This window comes from Micropterus salmoides, unplaced genomic scaffold, assembly GCF_014851395.1.
Source record: "Micropterus salmoides isolate LMB-PRFRI ecotype aquatic unplaced genomic scaffold, ASM1485139v1 Ms_hic_scaffold_20, whole genome shotgun sequence".
In the NCBI taxonomy this organism is placed as follows: domain Eukaryota; kingdom Metazoa; phylum Chordata; class Actinopteri; order Centrarchiformes; family Centrarchidae; genus Micropterus; species Micropterus salmoides.
The window spans coordinates 23286908-23310468 of NW_024041151.1; the positions used below are offsets into that span (position 1 = coordinate 23286908).

At 41.9% G+C, this 23561-nt stretch overlaps 2 protein-coding genes across 5 annotated transcripts in view; both read right to left on the bottom strand.

The window, feature by feature from the left end:
- LOC119914513 (protein unc-13 homolog B-like) overlaps nt 1-23561 on the bottom strand; it is a 76679-nt gene that overhangs the window by 21689 nt on the left and 31429 nt on the right. For 2 of the 4 annotated variants that reach the window (XM_038733855.1, XM_038733853.1), the window contains exons 9-13: nt 13059-13352; nt 12861-12951; nt 888-934; nt 593-671; nt 313-318 (exon numbers count right to left, since the gene is read on the bottom strand). In XM_038733855.1, coding sequence (XP_038589783.1) covers nt 313-318; nt 593-671; nt 888-934; nt 12861-12951; nt 13059-13352 — 517 coding nt within the window. The remainder of the gene's footprint in view (nt 1-312; nt 319-592; nt 672-887; nt 935-12860; nt 12952-13058; nt 13353-23561) is intronic. The other 2 variants (XM_038733856.1, XM_038733854.1) reach the window with 1 other exon arrangement.
- LOC119914514 lies at nt 2035-4395 on the bottom strand. The gene has a single exon (XM_038733857.1). It carries the CDS (start codon nt 4333-4335, stop codon nt 2053-2055), a length of 2283 nt encoding a protein of 760 aa, XP_038589785.1. The 5' UTR covers nt 4336-4395; the 3' UTR covers nt 2035-2052.

Genomic DNA, 23561 nt, shown 5'->3' on the forward strand with positions numbered 1-23561 from the left:
TTGTATTCTATCCATGTGTTTTTTTATTTGTCTGTACAAGGCTCAGCAAGTTTAGGAAAATGCGAACCAAAAGGTGGAGGAATGATTTGTTGATTATATATTTTAATGATAATATCAAGTAGGAAGAAAAGCTACCCATGACAAAGAGGATGCATGCAAATGTTTTAATTTGTATTAAACAAGAGGTTTGCGATCAAAGAGATCCACATGCTATAGACATACATGTTTGAGGAAACTACTGTTTTATTTGTCCCACTTGATATTTTTTACTTCAGGAGAAAAGGGAGTGGCAACTAGGTTCTATTAACTTACCATAGCCTGACCAAGGAGAGTGAATGCATTCAAGAGAGTTGTGGGGAATAGTTTCAGGTTTAAGAGAGGAGGGAGAGAGAAATTAGCAGACTGATTTCATATTTGTCTCCATTTGTTGATAACAATCTCGTCCCAAATTCAGCTCAAAAGGCAAAAGAATGACTTCTGTGGAGGTCTCACAAACAGAAAGGTATGCACTCACGAAGAATGAACGAAACAGACATCTGACGACATCTGACATACAGTATGCATAGCAAAGGCATGACAGGTTAGTACTGACCACATCGCTGACCAAGGGGATAGGCTTCTTTTTACGCAAATCTGGCATGCTGTCAATTCCATACAGACCAGATCCACCACTGTACACCAACAAAAATAGTATAAAAGTGAATTAAAAGTCAGTACATACAATAACACAGGAGTACATTTTCACTGTAATCACAACACAGGCACATTTCTATAGTCAAACTAGTATTAAAATGTATTGTTGTTTATTCAGTTATTAATTCAGAAGAAATTATATTTAAAACTGTGTTAAGCCAAGTCATTGTAGGTGTTAACTATATTTGACTTACCCTGGTTTGACCCAAGCCTGTCTAGCATTGGGTTCTTCATCTCGAACCTACACGATTTAAAATGTGAGAATTTAGGTTGATGATTTAGAAAGGTTGACACACATTTCACACAGTATATTATGAGAAGAGGGATGTAATGGAAAGTTGCATTTGGCTGAGTTTCACCTCTCTGATGTTACGGAACACGCAAAGTCAAATAAAAAGTGACGATGCCTTTAAAACACAGGATCAAAAAAAATTTTGAACTCTTTAACTGTAAAAGATGTTTGTGAAATGTAATGGTTGACCAACATTATGCAGATACAAAACCACAGAGTAAGTTCGATTTTACAGGTCATGATGCAAGTAAAATCTGCTTAAATAACACTGCCCATTTAATGCTTAGAGACACCCCAGATAACTTAAGTAGATAAAAGGATTTCACTAAACCACCAAAACTGAGACAACACATGTACACAAGTTCTTCTACTTTTTCCTCAAGGTAAAGTCTTTCATCAGTGTCTCTACATACATGCATACAGATGACTGGTTGACGATGGTTTAAATTGGAGATCTCTCTGGGGTTCACCCTCACAGTATCTGACACAAGTTTCTGATGGCGTTTGAAAAAAAATGGGGGAAAATATAAAGCAGCTGCACTAACACTAGAAACAGAACTGGGGAATCATAAAGCTTTAACATGAATGAAAGAAATGATCAACTACTTATTATACAGAATAACTTAAGCGGTGGGACAAATGTGTTTTCCAGAATAGCAAGATGAAGTTTTCAATAAATATTACATTTCTACCCCCATGTTAACCTGTACCATTTGCAAAGTGCACCCGTTGACAACAACTAGTAATGGCGATAAAGATTAACACAATTATGCCACGATCAAAATCAACAGAAAAAAATAGGGTAGCTTAAATATGGAGGTAATGTTATTTGAGTGACCTGATTATCTTCTCTCCCACACTCTGCAAAGAAAAAAATAAATCACAGAAGGATTAAAAAATCATGTGGAGTAGTTGAGCAAACTATTTTAAGCACATTTTCAAAACTGTGATTTAAAGAGACAACAAATCCACTAATACCTGTATAATGCTATATGCATCTAATCTCAATGCTATTTGTGTACATTTCATCAGATCATTGCATGCGGTGAGATTATTTTTTGCTGTTATTACTGGGCTTGCCAGTGATTAAAGTCATAGAAAATATCCTTAAAAATACCTGGGATAAACTCATCTTGAGATTGGGATCCCTGAGACCCGCGAGAGCCATGAGACCCCTGGGACCCCTGAGCAGATTTGGACAGTCTATGTCGGGTTTGTCTCTTTTCCCTCAGAATGCGCTGGAAATTAGCAATACGCTCTCTGTGACTGGCGTCGATAGACTTTTCTTGATTTACCTCATCAGGAACATGGCTTTCCCTAATTGGACTTAACAGCACCTCGTCTGTACTGAGAACTGGGTCCAGTGGATTCTCGCCCTGCCTTGCTGGACAATGGTCTGGAGTTAAGTCAAGGTTGGACAGTTCCCCATCTGTTGGACATTCTCCTTTGCCCTGTGAAATCTGTACAGAGTGATACTCAGTTGAGGTGCAGGGAGAGTGGCTTGCTTCATGGGGGGATGCTTTAATGGAGCATGGCAGGTTCTCATGTGTCTCACAACAATCCACGTAGACCGAAGCCTCACTCTCCTCCTTCGGAGTGCCAAATTGGGTGTGATTCTCTATCAGACTGATTTCTCCCTCTGTATAGTCTGTACTGCTCTGCTCGTCCTTGGGTTCACTCGCTTTTCTGACAGGGGATGAAGATGCCTCAGACCCACTATTGTCTTTCAAACCTTCAGGGTTGGATCCATCCAACTTTTTCAAAGCCCCTTTCAAAGCTGATCTGAAAGTGAGCACAGCCTTGCTAAAAGTTGTTACATCAAAACCTACATTGGGGGTCTTAGCACTATCAGGATCTATTTCAGAAGACTCTTGTGACAAAGAGTCTCCTGCTTCATCCCTGGAGACACTTTGATCTGTCCACTCCCTGTCCAAACTGTCTGCAGAGCTCAGATCAAGAGTGTCACCAGACGATGGACAGTCATCGCACAGCGAATGTGGCTCCAGGTAACCATCATCACAGTCTGTCAACAGCACAGTGGAACAACTCAGACTCCTGGAGGGCCCGCTATCAAGTTCATTTGCGCAAGCGTCCATGGTGTGGTAACCAGAACTACGTGAGTATGGGCAGTTTGCAGAACAGTCGCACTCCAAGTTTTCTTCCTCAGTTTGTAGTCTTGGGGGCCTCCTGTCAACCATACTGGAAGAACTCAAAGGAGAGTTGTAATGGTGTCCAAACAGCAATGAGAGATGCTCAGAGCTGTTATGTGAAGAATGACCTGGTGTGCTGCTTTGTGTCTCCTCTGTGGCACACCTGTCCCAAACACCTGGGCAATCCCCTAGCTCTTCTTGACTGTTTGCACAAGAGTAGATGTCCTCCTCACTCCAACCTCCTTCTCCACTTATACTATGCTGCATATCAACAGACAGCCACCTGCCATATTCCGTGTCACCAGAAAGAAAGCCTGCTTCTGGACAGTTGGAACTGTAACACGATGACAAAGAGCTGGTGCTTTGGTAGTCACGACCACAATGAAGCTCCAGGTAGCAGGGGTCATGTTTTCTAGGGCCTAAGATGTGCATGTTTAAACTCTGCTCTGAGTTCTCTTGGTCTGATTCATGGTCTGATTGAAGAGTGACTCTATCAACCTGCCATTTTTGGGGTGATCTGGAAGATGGTATACATCCTGAATCTTTTCCACAGTCTTTGCTATCCAACAGTGGACTTGAGTCGCTTCCTTGAAGAGATGTGATGGCGTTTTGTCTACCCAGACTTCCTCGCCTGATGCGGGATACTTGAGAAACAGGACTAGGATGAGGTGCAGCTGAAGCCCCAGAGTACAGCTCACCTATTTCACTAAGCACTGCATCAACACAACAAGATACTTCATCCACTGAGCCTCGCACAGATGTTAGATACTGTCTCAGGTCAGAAATTTCCTCCTGGATCTTGTTAATGCCTTTAAGCTCTTTCAGGATATGTTCCACTATGTTACTAGACCCTCTTTCTGGCGCCTCATTCTCCATCTCCTCCTTCTCTTCTTCATTTCTAATCCTTTCAATAAGCCTAGGTAGAGCATCTTTCACAGCCCCAATACCATCCTGGCAATTTGAACTGCTGCTTTCCCCAGACGGGTTTAGGTCAGCTTTGGTGCAGGTAGTGTTGTCTGATGACAAGTCATGAATGGAGTTATCCTCTGGCCCCTGCAGGCACGTCTGTAGCTTTCTGCGCAGGCTTTGCCCCACTTTAGGGCTCTGTGATCTCTTCTTCTGTAGGTCTCCCCTCTTGGGCGAAAGTAGCTCTGATTTGTAGGGTTCATCCTGTCCACTGATGTGTCCTCTGGGCAACATCCCTGGGAAGTGGCACTCTTGATCAGCTGTTCCCACACATGGACAAACCACTGCCTCAGTGACTCCTCCTTAAAGTGGTGTAAGCATAAGCCAACATTTTAAAGCAGTGAAAACTCGGAGCACTGATCCGTATTTGTTGGGTGTCAATTACATTACATTACAAATATGAATCTCATTTGTATTTGCTCATTAGGTTGGTAGTTCACCATGTCTGCCGTGTCTCTCTATGTCACTGCCATAAAATTTCAACCAGACTTAATTATTAAACTACCAAATGAGGAAGCAACTTGTGTGCTACTTGTGCAACATAAAAAGGAGGAATGCATTTTCTCAGTTATCAAATTCACATTTTTCATTTTAACTAAACTAATGGAATGGAAAAGCAGAGAAGCAAATGTATAGTTTAATCATTAATCGTATTTCTTTTTAATTTAGTGGAATTTTATTTTTATGACCAACAGACCAGAAAGTTGAGAGAAAAACATAATTCTAACTTCTGACACCTTGATTACAAGGTAATTACATTTAAACTACATTAAACTATACAATGTACTAAATGTATTTGTTTAAAAAAATGCAATTTGCTGCTTTACTTGCAGATGAAAGAGTCAGTTTAATACATTTAAGCACATATAAAATCTTAAACTGATATTTAAGGTCACTGTGAGAGACAACGCTACTCAGTAGTGTAGACAGTATTGCTTTAACTGACATCCTCTCAGTCAGAGTAGCAACTTGCAGAATGAACAACATGCAGCTGCTTAGATGTCTGTAATTAGGATACTTTGGAAGGGCAGCTCAGTAATTAGATGACAGGTCAATTCTCTCCTTTAAGGCCATGTCATTCTTTCACACCCATACCAGCTGCATGGCTTGATAACTCTGACCCATCAACTACAGTGTACACACTGGAGGGATTATTGAATACCTCGGTGTAACATAAATCTATCTAATGACATTACATAAGCCAGGAAGGTGTGCAGTCAACATGTGTATCAAAATGTATTTCTGCAGGTCATCCGCTTGGTAAAGATATTAAACATGGTCTTGTTTACAAAATAGAAAGGGCACAGGATGAGAAATTATTTGAATATTAGTGGTCAACAGATTTACTATTTCAGGTTTACTATGGCTGATGCAGATATCTGGAAAGCAGGACGGCTTTTGTTAAACGGGCTTGTGAGTGCAGACATCGGCCGATACCAATTATATCAAAATGCCAGATATCGGCCTGAATAATTGGCCGACTGGTTCAGGTTGGATTCAGTCATGTTGGCTGGGCTACCCTATTTGAGCTAGGTGCACTCAGGGCATTTTGGCCATTCCAGCTAGCAGCAGAAGCGGAATGAACTTTAGCGTTGCTGGGAAAAACCACTGACCAGAGGACAATGCTGAAGCCATTCACGGTGGATGCTATCCTCTTCCACCATGACAACTCAATAGTTCAGTTACCAGTGGCTGCACTTGAGTTAAAGAGTTCATGAAGATGAAGACTTGACAATCGTCAATCGTTAAGACAAATTTTATTTTATGTATATACAGTATCTCAAAAAGTGAGTACATCCCTCACATTTTTGTAAATATTTGATTATATCTTTTCATGTGACAACACTGGAGAAATGACACTTTCCTACAATGTAAAGTAGTGAGTGTACAGCTTGTATAAGAGCGTAAATTTGCTGTCCCCTCAAAATAAGACATCACACGGCCATTAATGTCTAAACCGCTGGCAACAGAAGTGAGTACAGCCCTAAGTGAAAATGTACAAATTGGGCCCAAAGTGTCAATATTTTGTGTGGCCACCATTTTTTCCCAGCACTGCCTTAACCCTCTTGGGCATGGAGTTCACCAGAGTTTCACAGGTTGCCACTGGAGTCCTCTTCCTCTCCTCCATGACAACATCACAGAGCTGGCGGATGTTAGAGACCTTGCGCTCCTCCACCTTGTATTTGATGATGCCCCACAGATGCTCACTAAGTTTAGGTCTGATGCTTGACACCATCTGAACCAAATAAGTTTATCTTGGTCTCATCAGACCGCAGGGCATGGCTCCAGTAATCCTTGTCTGTCTGTCTTCAGCAAACTGTTTGCAGGCATCATCATCTAGAAGAGGCTTCCTTCTGGGACAACAGCCATGTAGACCAATTTGATGCAGTGTGCAGTGTATGGTCTGAGCACTGACAGGCTGCCCCCCTATGCCTTCAATCTCTGCAGCAATGCTGGCAGCACTCATTCGTCTATTTCCCTAAGATAATGTGCGGAAATGACGTGCACTCAACTTCTTTGATCGACCATGGCGAGGCCTGTTCTGAGTGGAACCTGTCCTGCTGAACCGCTGTATGGTCAGCTCAGTTTCAGGGTCTTGGCAATCTTTTTATAGCCTAGGCCGTCTTTTAGCACAACCATTCTTTTTTTCAGATCCACAGAGAGTTCTTTGCTATGAGGTGCCATGTTGAACATCCGGTGACCAGTATGAGGGAGTGTGAGAGCGATAACACCAAATTTAACACACCTGCTCCCCATTCACACCTGAGACCTTGTAACACTAATGAGTCACATGACACCAGGGAGGCTACTTGGGCCCAATTTGGACATTTTCACTTAAGCCTAGTTCACATTACATGATTTTTAGCTCGATTTGCCCCTCAGCGACTGTCAGGCTAAGATCGGGAGTAAATCAGCAGGTGGTCGCCGGTCGCCAGTCGTTATGTGTGAACTACTCAACGACACGTCAAAACGGCTCCCTGACACATCATCACCACATCGCCAACGTCTGCCAGATATCTAGCATGCCAAATATCTGGAGGAGCTGGCCAACTCGACATCCACATCTAGCCAATGAGAGCAGGAAGCTAGAAGAGCAGGCAGTTACTTTTTCACTCCAAAACCCTTTTTACTCCCTTCCAGCATTTCATGTGTTTTCTTGACAAAATGTGGTTTGGAGACCAGCGTCGAGTGACAGAGTCGTTGTCAGCTCGTGTAGTCTGTGACCCCTCGTCACCGATCAGTCACACAGTGTGAACGCCACAACGACTTCAAGACTCCCGTCACAAGACGACAAGTTGTGTAGTGTGAATGGCACGGCCATCGGCTGACGCTGAAAGTCGTGTAGTCTGCACGAGCCTTTAGAGTCCTCACTTTTCTTGCCAGCGGTTTAGACATTAATTGCTGTGTGATGTGATTTTGAGGGGACAGCAAATTTATACTGTTATACAAGCTGTATAACAATAATACAGCTTGTAATAATTTACAAGGTGCATTGCCCGCATGTGTAATCAGGATAGGCAAGCTGCTATGCCGCACTCTAATTTATTCTTAGTATGTATTAGAGCTCAATGATATCATCTTCACCCACTGAGCATCATCAGGTAGATAATCATATCAGGAAATTAGAGAATCCAATATCAGGAATTTATTGATACTTTTAACTGAATTAACTATTCAACACCATGTTTACAATATAACATCATTATTATTGTAAAATAAATAAAATTATTATTATCGTTTCTTTTATCGCTCTCTCTCTACAACAAAAAAATGGGGCTACAGCTCTTAAAATGAAACTCGCACAGAGGTTTTAATTACAACATACACGCACACACACACACACACACACCGTGTTTTTTTAACTGCCTCATACTATGGATTAAGAAGGGTGCATGCTGATTTATAGGTATTTTCCTCCACTGTTTTTGTTAAGATTTTGGTAAGTGGATTCCCTATTCCATTAAGTAAATTATCCCAGAGAGTGTATAGTTTCTAACTACAATAACCCATCCCTGGACTGGAGCTCCCAATAAGCACTTGAGCACTGAAGGTGTGTGTTAGCCTGATACAGGTTAGACAAAATCTAGCCAATCAGAATATGTTTTCGTATCACTACTGAATTTGAAATGAAGCTAATGAGCATATCACATATATGTAATCTGAAATTAATTAAATGAATTATGCCTCCAATTAAAATATCTACATATCTAAATAAATGTCATTTCCGATGACTTAATTAAAAACTTTTCAAAAATAAATATGAACAGGAACAACAGGCTAATTAAATTTGTTGCATAACACATTACATATTTATTGTATTTTATTTTAATTATTGTGATTTTGTATTTTTGTATGAGTAAGCACACTGTGAGCAATGTACAATCCAAAGTCAAATTCCGCGTATGTGTACTCATACCTGGCAATAAAAGTGATTCTGATATATAATAAAAAAAAAACATTTACTGCACTTCTGAGGGATGACTGGCACAGCAATGATCCAATGGCTGATGTGTGCACTCTAATAGTCAGTGATTTACCAATTAACTGTCCAGGATTAAGAAAGGTTGAGGGTCTGGTTAGGGTTAGGTTTTCTAGGCCAGTCATAGTAATAGCCTGCAGCAATCTCTTTTCTCTCCTTACTAAATGGTCTGTGGCCTGGATAAAAAAAAATTGCTTTTGAAGTTTTGAAGCGGACTTCTTATCAAAGAATGACATTAGCTTTGAACAACTGAGTACTGAAAAAAAAGCCTTCATACACTATAACATGTATTCCCATGTATTACATGTATTTACTCAGAGTCTACACAAAGCTAAGACTAAGTACATAGAAGGACAGAAATACATTAAAATGTAAGCCTTACCTTTTAAGAAAAAATTATAATTACGAACAACCTGTAGATATCACCTTGCAAGATCCATTAAATCCGCATGAAAGGTGGCTGAGTAGATCAGTAAGAGTAATATCTCAGTCTTTCTTGAATATGTATACCCAGATGTATTACAGAATATCTTGCTTTGCCGCAATCAAACCAGCAGATCTTCTTGAACTAACGTAGAAGTGCTGAATCCCTCATTTCTAGCACTGGAACGGCAAGCGTGACAGTGGTAGACCACGATCACACAGCAGTTCACCCTCGGTTAAGTAGCCATCCCTACTTCCCTCCCACCCTCTTGCATGCTTTCTCTGCTCTCTCTCCTTGTGTCCTCTGGCAGTGTATTCTAGCACAAAGCTAATCTGAGGCTGTAAGACTGCCAGCCTTCAGTCTCATTGACTCTTTTTCTGTTTCCACTTCTGCCAGTTGCTGATATTTGTAAGACTCCTGATAAACATATTTGTTAGCAATGGATTCCCTGTGCTTATTTACATCATTGCCTTATTAATAGAAAATTGTAAAGACAATGGAATTTTTGTAAAGATTGCAGCCCAGTCATGTCAAATATAAATATTGAAACTGAACTGAATGTAAGCAAGCATGTGAGGGCATTAGGATTAGCACTCCTATTATGCTGGTCACTGTTATACTGTTAGGCATATTAACCATCAACTGTAATTCATTACTTTCAGTCTTCTCAGCTTTTAGATTTGTGTCTTAGGTGTTTCCCTTCCTCCTGTCATAAATTGCACTTAGACAGCTTTTACCTTGCTATCCATTGATATTCATGTCTTCAATCAGCCATCATTTACAGTACATGTTCGTCTCAACCAGTCCATGCAAACCAATCATCATAATGGAGCCAAGCAAGGTTGTATTTGAGCTACTCCTTTAATGCTGTGCCATAAAAAGCTTAATCAAGGGGATGAACCTGAGGGCTAAGAGATTCAGATGTTTTCATTATGACCACCCATTAAAGATTTCCAGTTGAACTTAGATGCAGGATTAGTCAATGTCTTTTGAGATGCACTGGATACAAATTCTCCAGAATTGGTATTATAGATTAGTAGCCTTACAGTGGTTTAATATGAGGCTCTGTGGCTTCTGATTTGGACACCAAAAGCCAAATATGACTTGACAGAGCTTTTTATGATAAGGACATTAGATGTGCTGACAAATCATTGCCTAAATCTGTATTTTTCAGAAAAAGTAGGGGCTCCATATGGTACAGACTATCACATATTACTCATGTAGTCAATAACTTTGTCTGAAAATGATACAGTACACACAAATGTGAAATTATTTAGAAGTTAAACTACTCTGATGATGTAATTGCTCCACCTATTTATCCCTTATATCCTTCCCACATATTAGATTGTTAAAACTCTGGCACAAATAAACACCCCATTATTTTTGTCATGCCCAGGACAGGAAGCTAGCCCTCCTATTGCTGATTCTGCCCGGATTGGATGCTTGATGCTCCCAAGATGTGTTGGTGTTTACACCTCTAACATTACTACAGAAGCTTTGGGCCGCTGGTTCAGAGCCAGCTGATAACAGGAGCTACTGTTAGCAACAGCTAGCGGTTAGGAATTTGAACTTCTTTAGGGAGTATTTTGGGTGCGCGAGATTTACATATGAAGGAGAAACATTGGAGATTGAGGCTCACGGTATGTCAGCTACATGCACTGAACTGTTTTTACTCAACTATGCCAAGGGAAATACGGTTTACCATTCTACAGCACCTTTAAGATCTTTGTTCATTAAGCATTTCCTTAAAAAAAAAAGTGTTGACACAAATAATCTCCCCCTTAAAGAGGTGGCATTATGCTTTTTGGCTTTTCCCCTATCCTTTATCGAGTTATATCTCTTTTTTGTGCATGTAACAGGTTTGCAAAGTGAAAAAGCCCAAAGGGAGTTCCCATCTCCCACAGAAAGCTCTGCTCTGAACCGCTTGAAAACAGCTCGTTTGTAGTCCAGCCCTTCACTTCCTTTACTTGTGACGTCACAATGAAAACGCGTCATAAAGCTTGCCAAGTGGCTAGCGGGGTCAGGCACGCCCTCAAACCAAGCTAGTCTGAGCGGAGGCCCTTTGGCTCAACTCGCCTTTGTTTGGGTTTCCATTGTAGAAATATAGTACCTGTACCTGCTTCCAGGTACTTTTTTTAGTTTCACCTCCATCGAGGTTCCAAGCGAGCTGAGGGATACTAAAATGTAACATGAAAACACGACAGACTGCACTATTCACTGCATCATCATTGCATGTGCCAGACAGAGGCCAGCAACAGAAAGTTTTATATTTTACATTTTCGTATGGAATTTCATCACTAAATCCACTTCTGAGAAGTTTTGAGGTGAGAAATCAACTGTGTAGATTTCGAATATTGACAGTTTTACGAGAAGTGATGGCGGAACAAAAATGAGTTTGAATATTTTTGGTGTTGAGGAGCTCTGCTGCGGGGGAAGCCTGTACCAACCGCAGGAGGAGCGTGTGAGGCCGGCCAGCCGCTCGCTCACAGAGCCCTCTGCTCCCACCGTCACACAGACCGCTGCAGCAACAACGGCAGACGAAACACAGCTGGAAGGTTTTCATACCGCTTATCTGTCTTTACATTTTGAGGAATGTTGAAGAGAAAGCTGTGTGGATCGCTGGTGTGTGTGTCACATCGAACATTACGTCACGGCAGTTGTGTGTGGCATCACTATGACAACAAGCTACGTACCATCTCTGGGTGCTATCTGCAATGGAAAACGGAGCAGGGACAAGTAGAGTTGAGTCTATCGATTTGTGCTATGGTAGCATTTTTCGGCAAGGCAGCATAGATCGTCGGAACACTGGCTACAGTTCAACGTTTAGTCCTAAAAGACGATGCAACTCCGACTCTGTTTGGGCCTGGAAATTCACAATCAGTACCTGAAAGTATGCTTTATTGGTTGTGAATTATATTTAAAATAAACACGGCAATGTAACTTCACAGACTGTTGGTGACAAGTGCGGAGTTGTTGTAAACGTTGGCTAACACAGCTAAAGTTATAGCTATAAAGCTAATGTTACACCCGATGTGAAAGCTACTGAGCAAACGTTCAAATTGTTTGGCCAATTTTTATGTAAAATTGAGTAGAAATATGGTGATTTTTGTAGTGGTTTAAGATAAGATGTGGAACAATGATGTTGTGTGGTTGTGGACTTGTGAGCAACTTATACCATCTGCTAGGTTACGGTCGCAGTCTGAAGCAGCTTTGATTTGGATCACACTACCTTGTTTCTTGCGACCCGCCCTTCTCTGCTTCTGATTGGCAAGTAGTCTTTACCTGGGAACTGCGCATGTGCAACTCCCAACAAAGATTTTGTACAAGTAAGATGCATCACTCTGTAGCTCAAGAGCGGAGCGTACAACACATAGGGTGAAAAGTTGAGCTGCAGCAATGTGCAGTATGAGAAAAATATGGTGTTTTTTGAAAATTAAACCATGGAAACCTGTCCTGGTACAACCCCTAATTAAGATTTTGAACCTGAAAATGAGCATAATACCACCTCTTTAACTTGAAAATTCTTTCTGGGGTGCCTTTGATAAGGCACTGAATCCTTAAATTGCCAATGTTCAAAAGTCTGTCTGTGTACTCCACAGCTCCCAAGAATGAATGAGTGTAACCATGTGGGCATACAGCTGCAGCTTTAATATTAATCTAATACATTTTAGTGCATTATATTAAACAACCAAAGAGGTCAAACTCAACCGTTTTCAAAGAATTGTGAGTGTTTATATGTGCATGTATTATGTGTAATCTTTGTGTATGTGTGGTAGGGTAGGAAAGAAGATGGTAAGAAAGTCAGTCTTCAGAAGTGAGAGATAACAGATCTTGGTGAAGTGAAACACTGCCTACCTCCCGGAGCTGAACCCTGACTTTATTGATGGCCTTCAACCAACGAACTCTGGATGGGGAAAAGGGTAATGGCACCCCTTCATCGTGGAACCTGAGTTACATGGATTTAAGAGTAGAATGGCAGAAAGATCTCTCAGTTCCCATGCACCTACATCATAGCACATACAAAACTGAGTAGAATTCTGAGCAAAACCATACCTTTGAAGTTTAGAAGAACCTCTCTCTGATTGTGTGTCATTTTTCAGGCCTCGTCCTACTTCAGGGGACATCCTATGTATATCCTTCTCACTGAAAGTAGAGTGTCTGTTGGTGGGAAGATGTCCATTGGTGCGTCGCTGACCATTGATGGAGGGCTGAAAGCCGGTACTGTGGTAGGAATGGTAGGACTCCTCCAGTTCTGACCCTCCAGTGCTCTCCTGGCCAGTCTCACTAAGCTGGGAGCTGGTCTGGCTCAGGTTTCCTGATGACCCAAAGCGACTACTTTCCACTGGACTAAAATGGTGAGAGAGGAGTCAGGAAAATATTCAATCAGAATATTTTTTTTAATTGGGTGAAAAACTATTTCTAAACATTTTTGTGGTTTACATTTTTCCTCTAGCCAAGGTTAGATACGTGGGGATTGTTACATGGAACATTTTAAGTACTTCTTTATTTTAGAAATAGTGTCAATGCACATGAAACAATAATTTTTGGGTTGTAATAAACCCCACCCATCTACTAAGAATTATTTGAAAACACTATGTAACTATTTAGTAAATGTCTACTTTTATTGATAACCTCTACCAATTTTCATTGGTATAGCATACACACACCACATCATGCCCTCAAAAGATACCCAACCTTGCATGGAGGCTGTTGCATGTTGAAAAATAATGAAAATTGTATCAATGTGTTAGCATGTGCATTATACACCGCAAATTCTTTTTCTACAATAGAGTTGCATTTCCAATTAGAAATGGCACACAAGAGTATGCTCTATTTTGTGATGTGAGGTATATAATCCCCAGTAACTACTAGTCCTTACTAAAAAAGTGTATATTTCTCAACTACTATTACATCTGCATATTTTATTGCCAATGTTTTTCCTTTCACTTGTCCACAAGACAGAACAGATACAGTGTACGATGGTTAGTAAGCTTATGAAGGGCAAGGGGGATGAAGTACAGATGAACGTGGACAGTAAAATATGCAGAGTTGATCTATGTTTTTTAAATTTTACCTTTTAATAAAATAAAATAACCGATTTCATTTCATTTTTAGGGGCAGATTAGCTACATTTGTAACATTTGAATTTCTTGGTTAAATGGTAAGGATTTACAATATTTTATTTCCAAAAATAGATCAACAATTCTAAATAATTTTCACCATATCAAATAATACACAACAAAAATCAGAATTCCATGCTTAAACAAAATTTACATTATTTATAATGTTGCATGTAGTCATGCTTATATTTGATTTGATAAATATGCCTCTTGACAAACTAAAAAGAGAAGAATAGTTCAAAAACAGTTGCTGAGACATATGCATTTGCAGAAGATATTACTTTACCTCATTTGTAAGTGCAGAACTATGATGACAATAATCAAAATTAACATCATTTAAGTTCAGGCAATCCATAAATCAGTCTCAAACTATGAGAGGAGTAGCACAAGAAAGTATCCCTCTTTATTGAATTAATGAATGATTAAGCACATTCACTTGTGAATTGCCCATTATTATATAAATATGTACATTTTGTTTTGGAATTCTGTTTTGCAATGACATGCAAAATTATGTAAATGCTGCACACAAAATACCCATATCAAAGAATACACACGCACACATAGAACATACTCTCACGCTAAATATTAAATTAAACTAGTGAGATGGATTGCAGAGCTGGACAGGGAATACATTTTTTCAAGCTGTCAATGCATCATAAATGGTGAAGGAGAATGCCATTTATTATGCTTCTACTAGCCTTTTTGCATTCAATAGATCCTTCTGGGACTGGTTGTCCAGCTGCACTCCAGAGATAGGACCTGCAGGAGGGTATGTTTCTACAAGCCTTTCCTTCTCCTTGGGGGTTAGGGATGCTGAAGGGTCTACTTCAGGAGTGGAGATGCAAATCTGGGTGTTTGTTATATCATCTGTGGAACCTACCGATTCAGCTTTTTGGGCATCAGATGTTGCAACTTTTTGTTGTACAGTATGTGTTTGATCACTTGTTGGCGTGCTGTTAGTTTTGGGTTGAGATGTTATAACTGGGACAGCTTGTGGCTTGGGTGGCTCTGCCTGCCAAGGAAAACTTATTTTTGTTCCAAATAATGATGTGGTGGGTGGCTGTTGTTTTCCAGCAGCATGTTTTTCCTCTTGAAACAGGCCTCCAGAAAGTGTTTTTAATCCTGAAAACAGACCACTGCCTCCTTCTGTTTGAGGCATTGACAGAGCAGCTGACGGCATTGTTGGTGAAAACAGGGATCCAAAAGACTTTCCCGTATCACTCTGTGTCGATATAAAACCAAACAGAGACTTAGCTTGAGGTGGCTCTGCATTGTTGGGCAACTGATTAGCTGGAGGAGCTATATTACTATTTGTTTCTTGGGTATCAGGTGGGGCTGATTTGTCACTTTCTTTACTCTCAGGGTCTTCTTTAATGACCACAGGCTTCTCCTGTATCACCTCTCCCTCAACAGCTGACCTTTCTTTTTCAGTGTTATCTATCTGATGAGTGAGGTCACATGCAGTGCTTATTGAATCACTTGTTACAGCAGAGGTTTCTGGACAAGCAGCCTCAGATTCCATGGCACTATTACTTGTTAGGCAGCCAGGTTTTACTTGATCGTTATCTGGTAGATTTGAGTCCACTATTTTATTTGGGCTAGTCTCAGTGTCAGATGGAGATACTTTTGGTGGCGAACTATCATTCTTAATCTGTGATGGTGGAGCAGTACCAGGCGTTGGCTTGGGCTCAGCTGGCATTGGTTCAGATGGCTTAGGTGGTTGTCCCATACCACCAAATAAAGACCCGCCTATACCCCCAAGTATTGATGTTCCAGTCTGTGATCCTGCAGTCTGAGCAGGGACTCCTCCAAACATTCCTCCAAGTAAAGAACCACCAGGCTGTGCTGTTGCCGTAGATCCTCCAAACATCCCACCTAGTAATGATCCACCAGTCTGGGGACCTACAGACTTGGCAGTGGATCCTCCTCCAAACATCCCACCTAATATTGACCCTCCAGTGGCAGGGGCAGTGGTTTGAGAACCAGACTGAGGAGCAGACCCCTTGAATAAACCTCCCAGTAATGACAGCCCTGTCTGGGGAGCTGCGGTCTCTGTGTTAGGCCCTCCAAAAATTCCTCCTAATTGTGATGCTCCAGGCGGAACAGTAGCACTTTGGGGTGCTGTTCCTCCAAGACCAAAAAGTGAGCTCTTCTGCTGTTGCTGAGGTCCTTCAGTGGGAGCAACTGTTGGTTTGAAAAGGGAGGACATAAAGCCTGTAACTGTATCTACAGACGAGTCACCAACAGATTTCTCTTGCTCTGGAAGCTTTTGAGGTCCCTCGACCACAGCACTTGCTGACTGAGCAGCTTGTGTTTCCTCTTCTACTTTAGGTGGTATTGTATCTTGACTCGACTGACCACTCACAAGCTCTGGTCTAGCAGGTGTTTTTTCTTGTTCACAATTTTCAGATTGTTTAGACTGAATATCATCAACTAAACCAGCTGGCTTCGTGGCATCTTGGCGATGAACTTCTTTGATGGCATTGCCATGAGTTTTGGCTAAGCTTACCTCGAGACACTGAACTGAACTGTCAGGTCGCTGCAGTGTTTCTGTCTGCTCTTTGCTTGTAGTAGCAGTGTCGATTAGAGATGTTTCAGGACCAGCTAGAGCAGGTTTGCCGTAATCATTTGGTTGATTTGGAGTAGCTACTGCAGTGGGAGTTGCAGGTGCAGCAGATCCTCCAAGCATTGAAAGCAAACTTTTATCAGGTGTCTTATTAGGAGCAGAAGCTCCAGGTAAAATGTTACCCAGATTAGATGCACCAGTCTGTGCAGTAACTGTTTGAGATGATGATCCCCCCAAAATACCTTCAAATTTAGAACTACTATTTGAGGATGTTGAAGTTTGGTAGGTTGCCCCACCAAACATTCCACCAAAGGACCCAATAGTCTGAGGTGCTGTAGTTGAAGCTGCTGATCCTCCGAAAATCCCACCCAAAATAGACCCTCCAGTCTGTGATCCAGCAGCCTGGGGACCAGATCCGCCAAATAACCCTCCAAGTAAGGATGCCCCTGCCTGAGGTTCTGCTGTCTGAGGAGCAGGGCCTCCAATCTTGGCGGGACCACTTTGAGGAGCAGCCTGGGGAGCAGAACCTCCAAATAAACCACCTAGGAATGATCCCCCCGTTTGAGAAGCTGTTTGGGGTGAAGAGCCTCCAAACATTGCCCCTAATATAGAACTTCCAGGCTGAGAAGAGGGCTGAGGGGCAGAACCTCCCAACACAGAGAACAAGCCTTTGGCTGGTGGGTCATTGGGACCTGATGGTCCAGGTGCAGACCCTGTGGGTGAAGGACTTACAGTGCTGGGCCCAGAAAATAATGAAAGCAAACCTTTTCCTGGACTGTCTGAAATTAATCCAGCTTGTGAGGATGGAGCCTGTGAGCCTAATCCACTGATCGTTGACAGAAGTCCGGAAGTTGGTGGATCTTTAGAGGGAGCAGGATCCTGGGGTACACCTTCTATGCTTGTTTCCTTTTGCACTGTGACACATTCTGAATTCGGTTCCTTCAAAGCAATAGCAGTGCTTTTAATTGTGGGACCCAGTGTGGTATCTATAGTAGTATCAGTGGATGGCCCAACAGACACTTCACTTGATATTTCTCTGGTACCTGCTGTCTCTGGGACATGGCTACTGGAAACAGATGTCATTTGAGAAGAACCTTGTTGGAAATTAGTAGTTGGTGGCTCTTTAATATTGCCAACAATAGCAGATAATGAACTGGGAGTCTGCTGTGGAGGTGACACATCATTAAAAACAGAGAGTATACTCTTTGCAGGTTCTTTGGGTCCTGCAGTCTCTGTGGAAGTAGACATATTTGCACTTCCACCAGCTCCTGGTGTCTGAGGAGCACTGGGACCACTAAACATGGAGAACAAAGCTTTTCTTGGACTTTCACTAGAGGAAGACAAGCCACCAAATATCCCCCCAAGAACAGAGGTGACTGGCTGCCCTTGTGCTTGAGGCTGTGTTTGTGGTTTAGATTGTGTTTGAGGTTCCCCTTGTCGTTGAGTTTGCGATTGAGCTACTCTTTGTTGAGATGGTGACGTTGGTGGTTGAGTCTGTGGAGGACTGGGATCACTAAACATTGACAACAGTCCCTTCATTGGGCTTTCAGTTGTACTTGATGACCCAGGCAGAAATCCCCCTAGAGGAGATCCTGTTTGGGATTGAGACTGTTGCGTGTTGGGACCACCAAACATGGAAAGGAATCCTGTATTTGGGGGATCTTTTGGAGGAACAGTTCTCTGTTGTGGTACCTCAGCAGCAGGCTTGGTTTGAGGAGGTGGTTGAGGAGGACTTGATCCGCCAAACATTGATAATAAACTTGTACCAAGTGATTCCTGTTGGGGAGGTTGTGGGGCTGCGCTAGTTGGATGTGTGTGAGGCAAGGGCCCGGTTTTAGGTGCAGCCTGCGGAGGATTTGGTCCACTAAACAGTGATAATATACTTGTACCAAGTGATTCCTGTTGGGGAGGTTGTGGTGCTGCACTAGTTGGATGTGTGTGAGGCAAGGGCCCGGTTTTAGGTGCAGCCTGCGGAGGATTTGGCCCACTAAACAGTGATAATATACTTGTACCAAGTGATTCCTGTTGGGGAGGTTGTGGGGCTGCACTAGGTGAATGTGTGTGAGGCATGGGTCCGGTTTTAGGTGCAGCCTGCGGAGGATTTGTCCCACTAAACAGTGAGAATATACTTTTACCCAGTGATTCTTCTTGTGGAGCTGTAGCTGGTGCAGGTGTGGGTCCAGATTGGGAAGATGCTGTTGATCCCGCCAGCATTTCTCCAATTGAAAATCCAAACAGTCCACCAGATGGTTTAGTTCCCGTTTCATGTTTTGTCTGTTGTGTAGGTGGCATAGTTTCTGATCTACTTGTAGCAGGGCCTGTGGAAGACTTGGGAGGAAATTCTTGGGATATACTTTTGTTTGGGGGTTGGTTCTGTGCGGGCCGAGGGGTACCACTTTGATCCATTGTTTGTTGTCTTTGTATACTCTTAGGTCTAGATGCTGATGTCAGTGAACCCTCTGTAACACTAGGTTTCATTTGCTGTGGTGGGGAGGGTTCAGTATTAAATAGGCTGCTTACTGATCCAAAGAGATTTGAAACTCCTGTAGCCTCTTTATTTGCAGGAGCACTGTCTGGTAAGGAAGAAGTGCTACCAGTTTTGCTCTGTTGATTGGAAGATGTCTGAGAAAATTTCTGGGGATCTGGCTTTGGTTCTTCTATTCCTACTGCAGATTTCAGAAAGTTCATGAAGCCTGCCTGTGGTTGTTCAGATGGTTTCTCCACTGGTATATCCATTGACTTATCAGCTGTAAATTGTCTTGGTGGACCAGATTTATTAAGAGATTCTTTTAATCCTAAAGGCACTGTGACATTGGGTTGTGGTGGTGGGGTTTCTTGTTGTGTCATGGTAGTCTGACGTGACAGTCTCGGTTTCTGTGAAGTTGTATGTGATTGTATTGGGGGGTGAGTCACATGAGCAGTTGTTGGTACTGTGGGCAAAATTCTTTGCTGCATGGTAGCTGGCCTCTGCATTTGTTGTTTAACACTTTCTGGCTGAGTCACAACAGCAGTAGTTTCTTCTTTGATGATCTTTGACTTCAGATTTTGGAAACCTGCTGAGAGAACGTTCTTTGAATTTTTATCAGAAGCTTGATCACCGGAGGATTTGCTAGTATTATTGTATTCCACCTGTGATGTTTTGCCCACAAAAGAGGAAATGAGGGAGGAAATCTTTTTGACTTGACGATTAGGTTGTACTTCTCCTGGAGACACTCTCTTCCTCCATTCTTCCTCCAATACATCATCTACATGCTTCACTGTAACCCCAGTGGATGAACGCCGCCGTTGGCTAGGTTCATAACAGTTATAAAGTAGCTGCTGATTTGAATTCACAGTAGGAGTAGAGTTTAGGGAAACAGAAACCTTTTGAGCAAGAAATGTCTTCATTTCCTGGTTATTCCAATACGGGCCAATGTGGTCTTTATTACGACAGGAAAGGTCAATAACATCTTTGCACTGGTCTTCATATATATAACTGGGCTGTCTTGGATCCATCCTGACCTTGTTTATTCTGTAAGATGTCAAATCTACACCTTGTTGCGCTTGTGACAGAAAAGAATTTTCAAACATTTGTGAGAACTGCTCAAGATTTAAATTCATGATCTGATTTCCTTTTCTATAAGCAGCAGACAAATCCAGGGGGGCATTAAGAAGTTGTGAATTACTTTGATCTTGACCAGGTAGCCAAATAAGCTCATCCTCATTGTAAAGTGGAATTTTAAAGCCACAGACTAAAACCATTTCATTATACAGCCAAGCACTGGGAAAACCATCTAAAGACTCGCCTTCAGGGGCACACGCATACACATATTCACCTGCTGCATCTGTAAGCAAGGCATAAATGTACTCATGATCTGTGTAAACAAAGTAGCCACAATCACCATCTTCTGCTGGCCACCACATTCCTTGCTCCAAAAGTGCAAGCCACTGCTGATACCATTCAGTGTCTTCGAGGTACAGGGAGTCTTCCCTATCAGTTGTGGTACTTGGAGGACAATTTGAATCTACAGGTCTATTCAAATTAAACTGACTCTGATGGATCATGCCACCACTATGAACATTTGGTCGGCATGCATTATCCATTCCATATTGCCAGTTAGCTGAATAAGATAAGCTTGGCGCAGTCTCCTCGTAATAACCTTCATGATATGAAACTCCATTCAAGCTGTAAGTGCTACCATCATTAAACGAGTGCCATTTTCCAAACTTTGCATTACTCTGTTTAGTAGTTAAGTTCAAAGCACCCTCCTCATTTGGTAAATATTCCATGTTTCCCAAGTCTTCATAACTGTTCCATAATTTCCTTTTGGAATATGGATCATCGTTCCTGTGTCCCTCCAACTGATATGGTCCAATTTGATCTTGGTGACAAACTACACCTTGCAATGGTGAGTTAAATGGTTGATATACATTTGAGGAGTTGCCGCAAAGAGCAGATGACGCATCTTCACAGCTCTGTGTATAGACCTGATCCTCTCCCTGGTATTGATAATTCAGTGATTCATTCTGAAACTGCTGCCATAGAGCACTTTCACGGATCCACTGGTTTTCATCATAAGAAGGACTTGTTCCAAAAGGGGACAGCTGACATTGGTAAAGATTTTGACTTGTAGATCCATACAAAGAGGAATTACTTCTGCCAATATATGGCTGCATAGTCATTACTGAAGAACTTGCATGGTTTTGTAAAAGGGAATGAACATTTCCTGTACTATAAGCCATTGGGTGAACTGACTGTAGTGAGCCAGAATAATATAACTGAGATAAATTACCTGTGCTAATTGAGGAGTATGTTGCCTGACTCTGAAGAGATCTTGCAAAAGTAGCTGAGGTTCTTAAGTCTAAACTATCAGTATCAATTGAGGTAGTTGGACGGACTAATGCATGTCTGCTCTGTCCTGGACTGAGATAGTCTCTTTGATAGCTGTCCCTTCTAAAGTCTGAGGAAGCACTTTTTAATATGTCTGAATGTAACTCAGTGAATTTAGTTGTGTGCGTCTGTTGTTCTGTATTCTGACTTGATGTGTCTACTTGTTTAGAAGTAGAAGGATCCTCAGTTACATTTTTACTAAACAGTCCAGATAAAAACCCTTGCTGGGCAGTTTGTGGAATCCTCTTCTCTGTCACTGCATGTTCTTGAGAGGATTGTTGTGTTAAATTAGTGCGTGACTGTGTTTGCAGTGGGGTCTTCATTGTGACTGTATAATTATTGGCTTTCTCATTCAGTGATTGTCCTGTTGATGTCTGGCAGGCTGTGTCAATGTTTTCAGGTGATTTTGTTAACTTGTTAAACAACCCTGAGAACACTCCAGATTGACATGCTGTCTCTAGCTCTGTTTCAGCAGTTTGGCTACATGGCACCTTGATTTGTTGTTTCATCTCATGGATTATTTTGGCCTGCTGTTGTTGAGACATATTTTCTGAGGGGGATTTGAATAGTCCAGAAAGTAGACCACTTGCTTGAGTTGTTTTTTGTGTTGAGCTATTGGGTGGTTGATTTTGGTTGGAAACTGGGATATCCCTTGGTCGCGTTTGCTCATGGCTAGATTTACTTGAGGTAATTCCATGATTTTGATCTAATGGTTGCTTTTGTGCATTTATGTTGTCTGCTGAAGCAAATTTAAAAAGACCAGATAAAAGACCATGGGATTGTGGTTGCTGAAGTGGAACAGTTTGTTGACGAGTAAAGCCTGGTTTACTTGTCTCCTGTTGGACAACTTGCTGATTGCATGTTCTATTCCTGAGATGAGGTCCTTGGTTCAGACCTAGAGTTTTCTGTTGGCTGAAATCCTGTTGATTATGTTGAACAGTGCTTTGTTGGTGCTGAACTGTTTGGCTGCTTGACATATTCTCAGAGGATGCAAATTTAAGCAATCCAGATAACAGCCCCTTTTGCTGAGGCTGTGTTTGCTGAGATTCATCTAACGTCTGTTGCTGACCAGAGTAAATGCCAGGGATGTTCCTCTGCTTTTCAGCTTCCGAAGGTTGTACATTTTGTGGTATATCTTCTTTTGATGAAAACTTCAATAGCCCTGAGACAAGGCCCCCTAGCTGTGGAGCTGAAGAATGTTGTTGTGGGTGAAGGGGAGGAGAAAACTGTGGGGAATTACTGTTCCTGGGTGGCTGATTGTTATGGGAAGCCTGCTGTGGTAAACTGCCAGATGGGTCACTGGTAGAGCCAAATTTAAGAAGTCCAGAGACAAGTCCTCCTTGTTTGGGTTGATTAGAGCCCATATTAGACATGTCCTCAGTTGAGCTCCCTTTAAAAAGACCTGTCAAATAACTTTGTGATTCAGGCTGATTGGAAGCTTGATGATGCATTCCATGATAGGCTGCTGTCGGTTTCTGATTTGATGTTTGCTGTGCATGTGAGCCACATGTAGTTTTGCTGTTCTGAGATTGCTGATTACTAGTAAAATTCTGGTTTGAACCAGAAGGAGCAGAGGTAAGGTTAAATATGCTGGAAAACCATCCTTTCTCAGTGTTTTCCTGGGGCACAGCAGACTTCTGTGTAAATGTGGTGGAGGTTGTTGAAGTTGAATCATGGCATGGCTGCACAGTATTATCTGTGTTCACGGAGGCACTAACATCTTCACTGGATGCAAACTTTAAAAAACCAGAGAGTATGCCTCCCTCTGTTTTAGGATGTTGCTGAGTGGAGACACTTTCAGAGGAGAGGAAAGGCAGTTTAAGCTTACTAGTTAATGATGGGTCTTCAGCTAGTTTATCTAGTCGGGGATCCTCTGTGGATCTAAACACTGGATAAACTGCCACAGGTGGAGCTCCCTGAGGTGGAACGGGCACAGCAGGTGTGATCAATGAACTTAATGACTTTGTCAAAGGGCTAAAGAATCGAGTGTTTGCTGATTG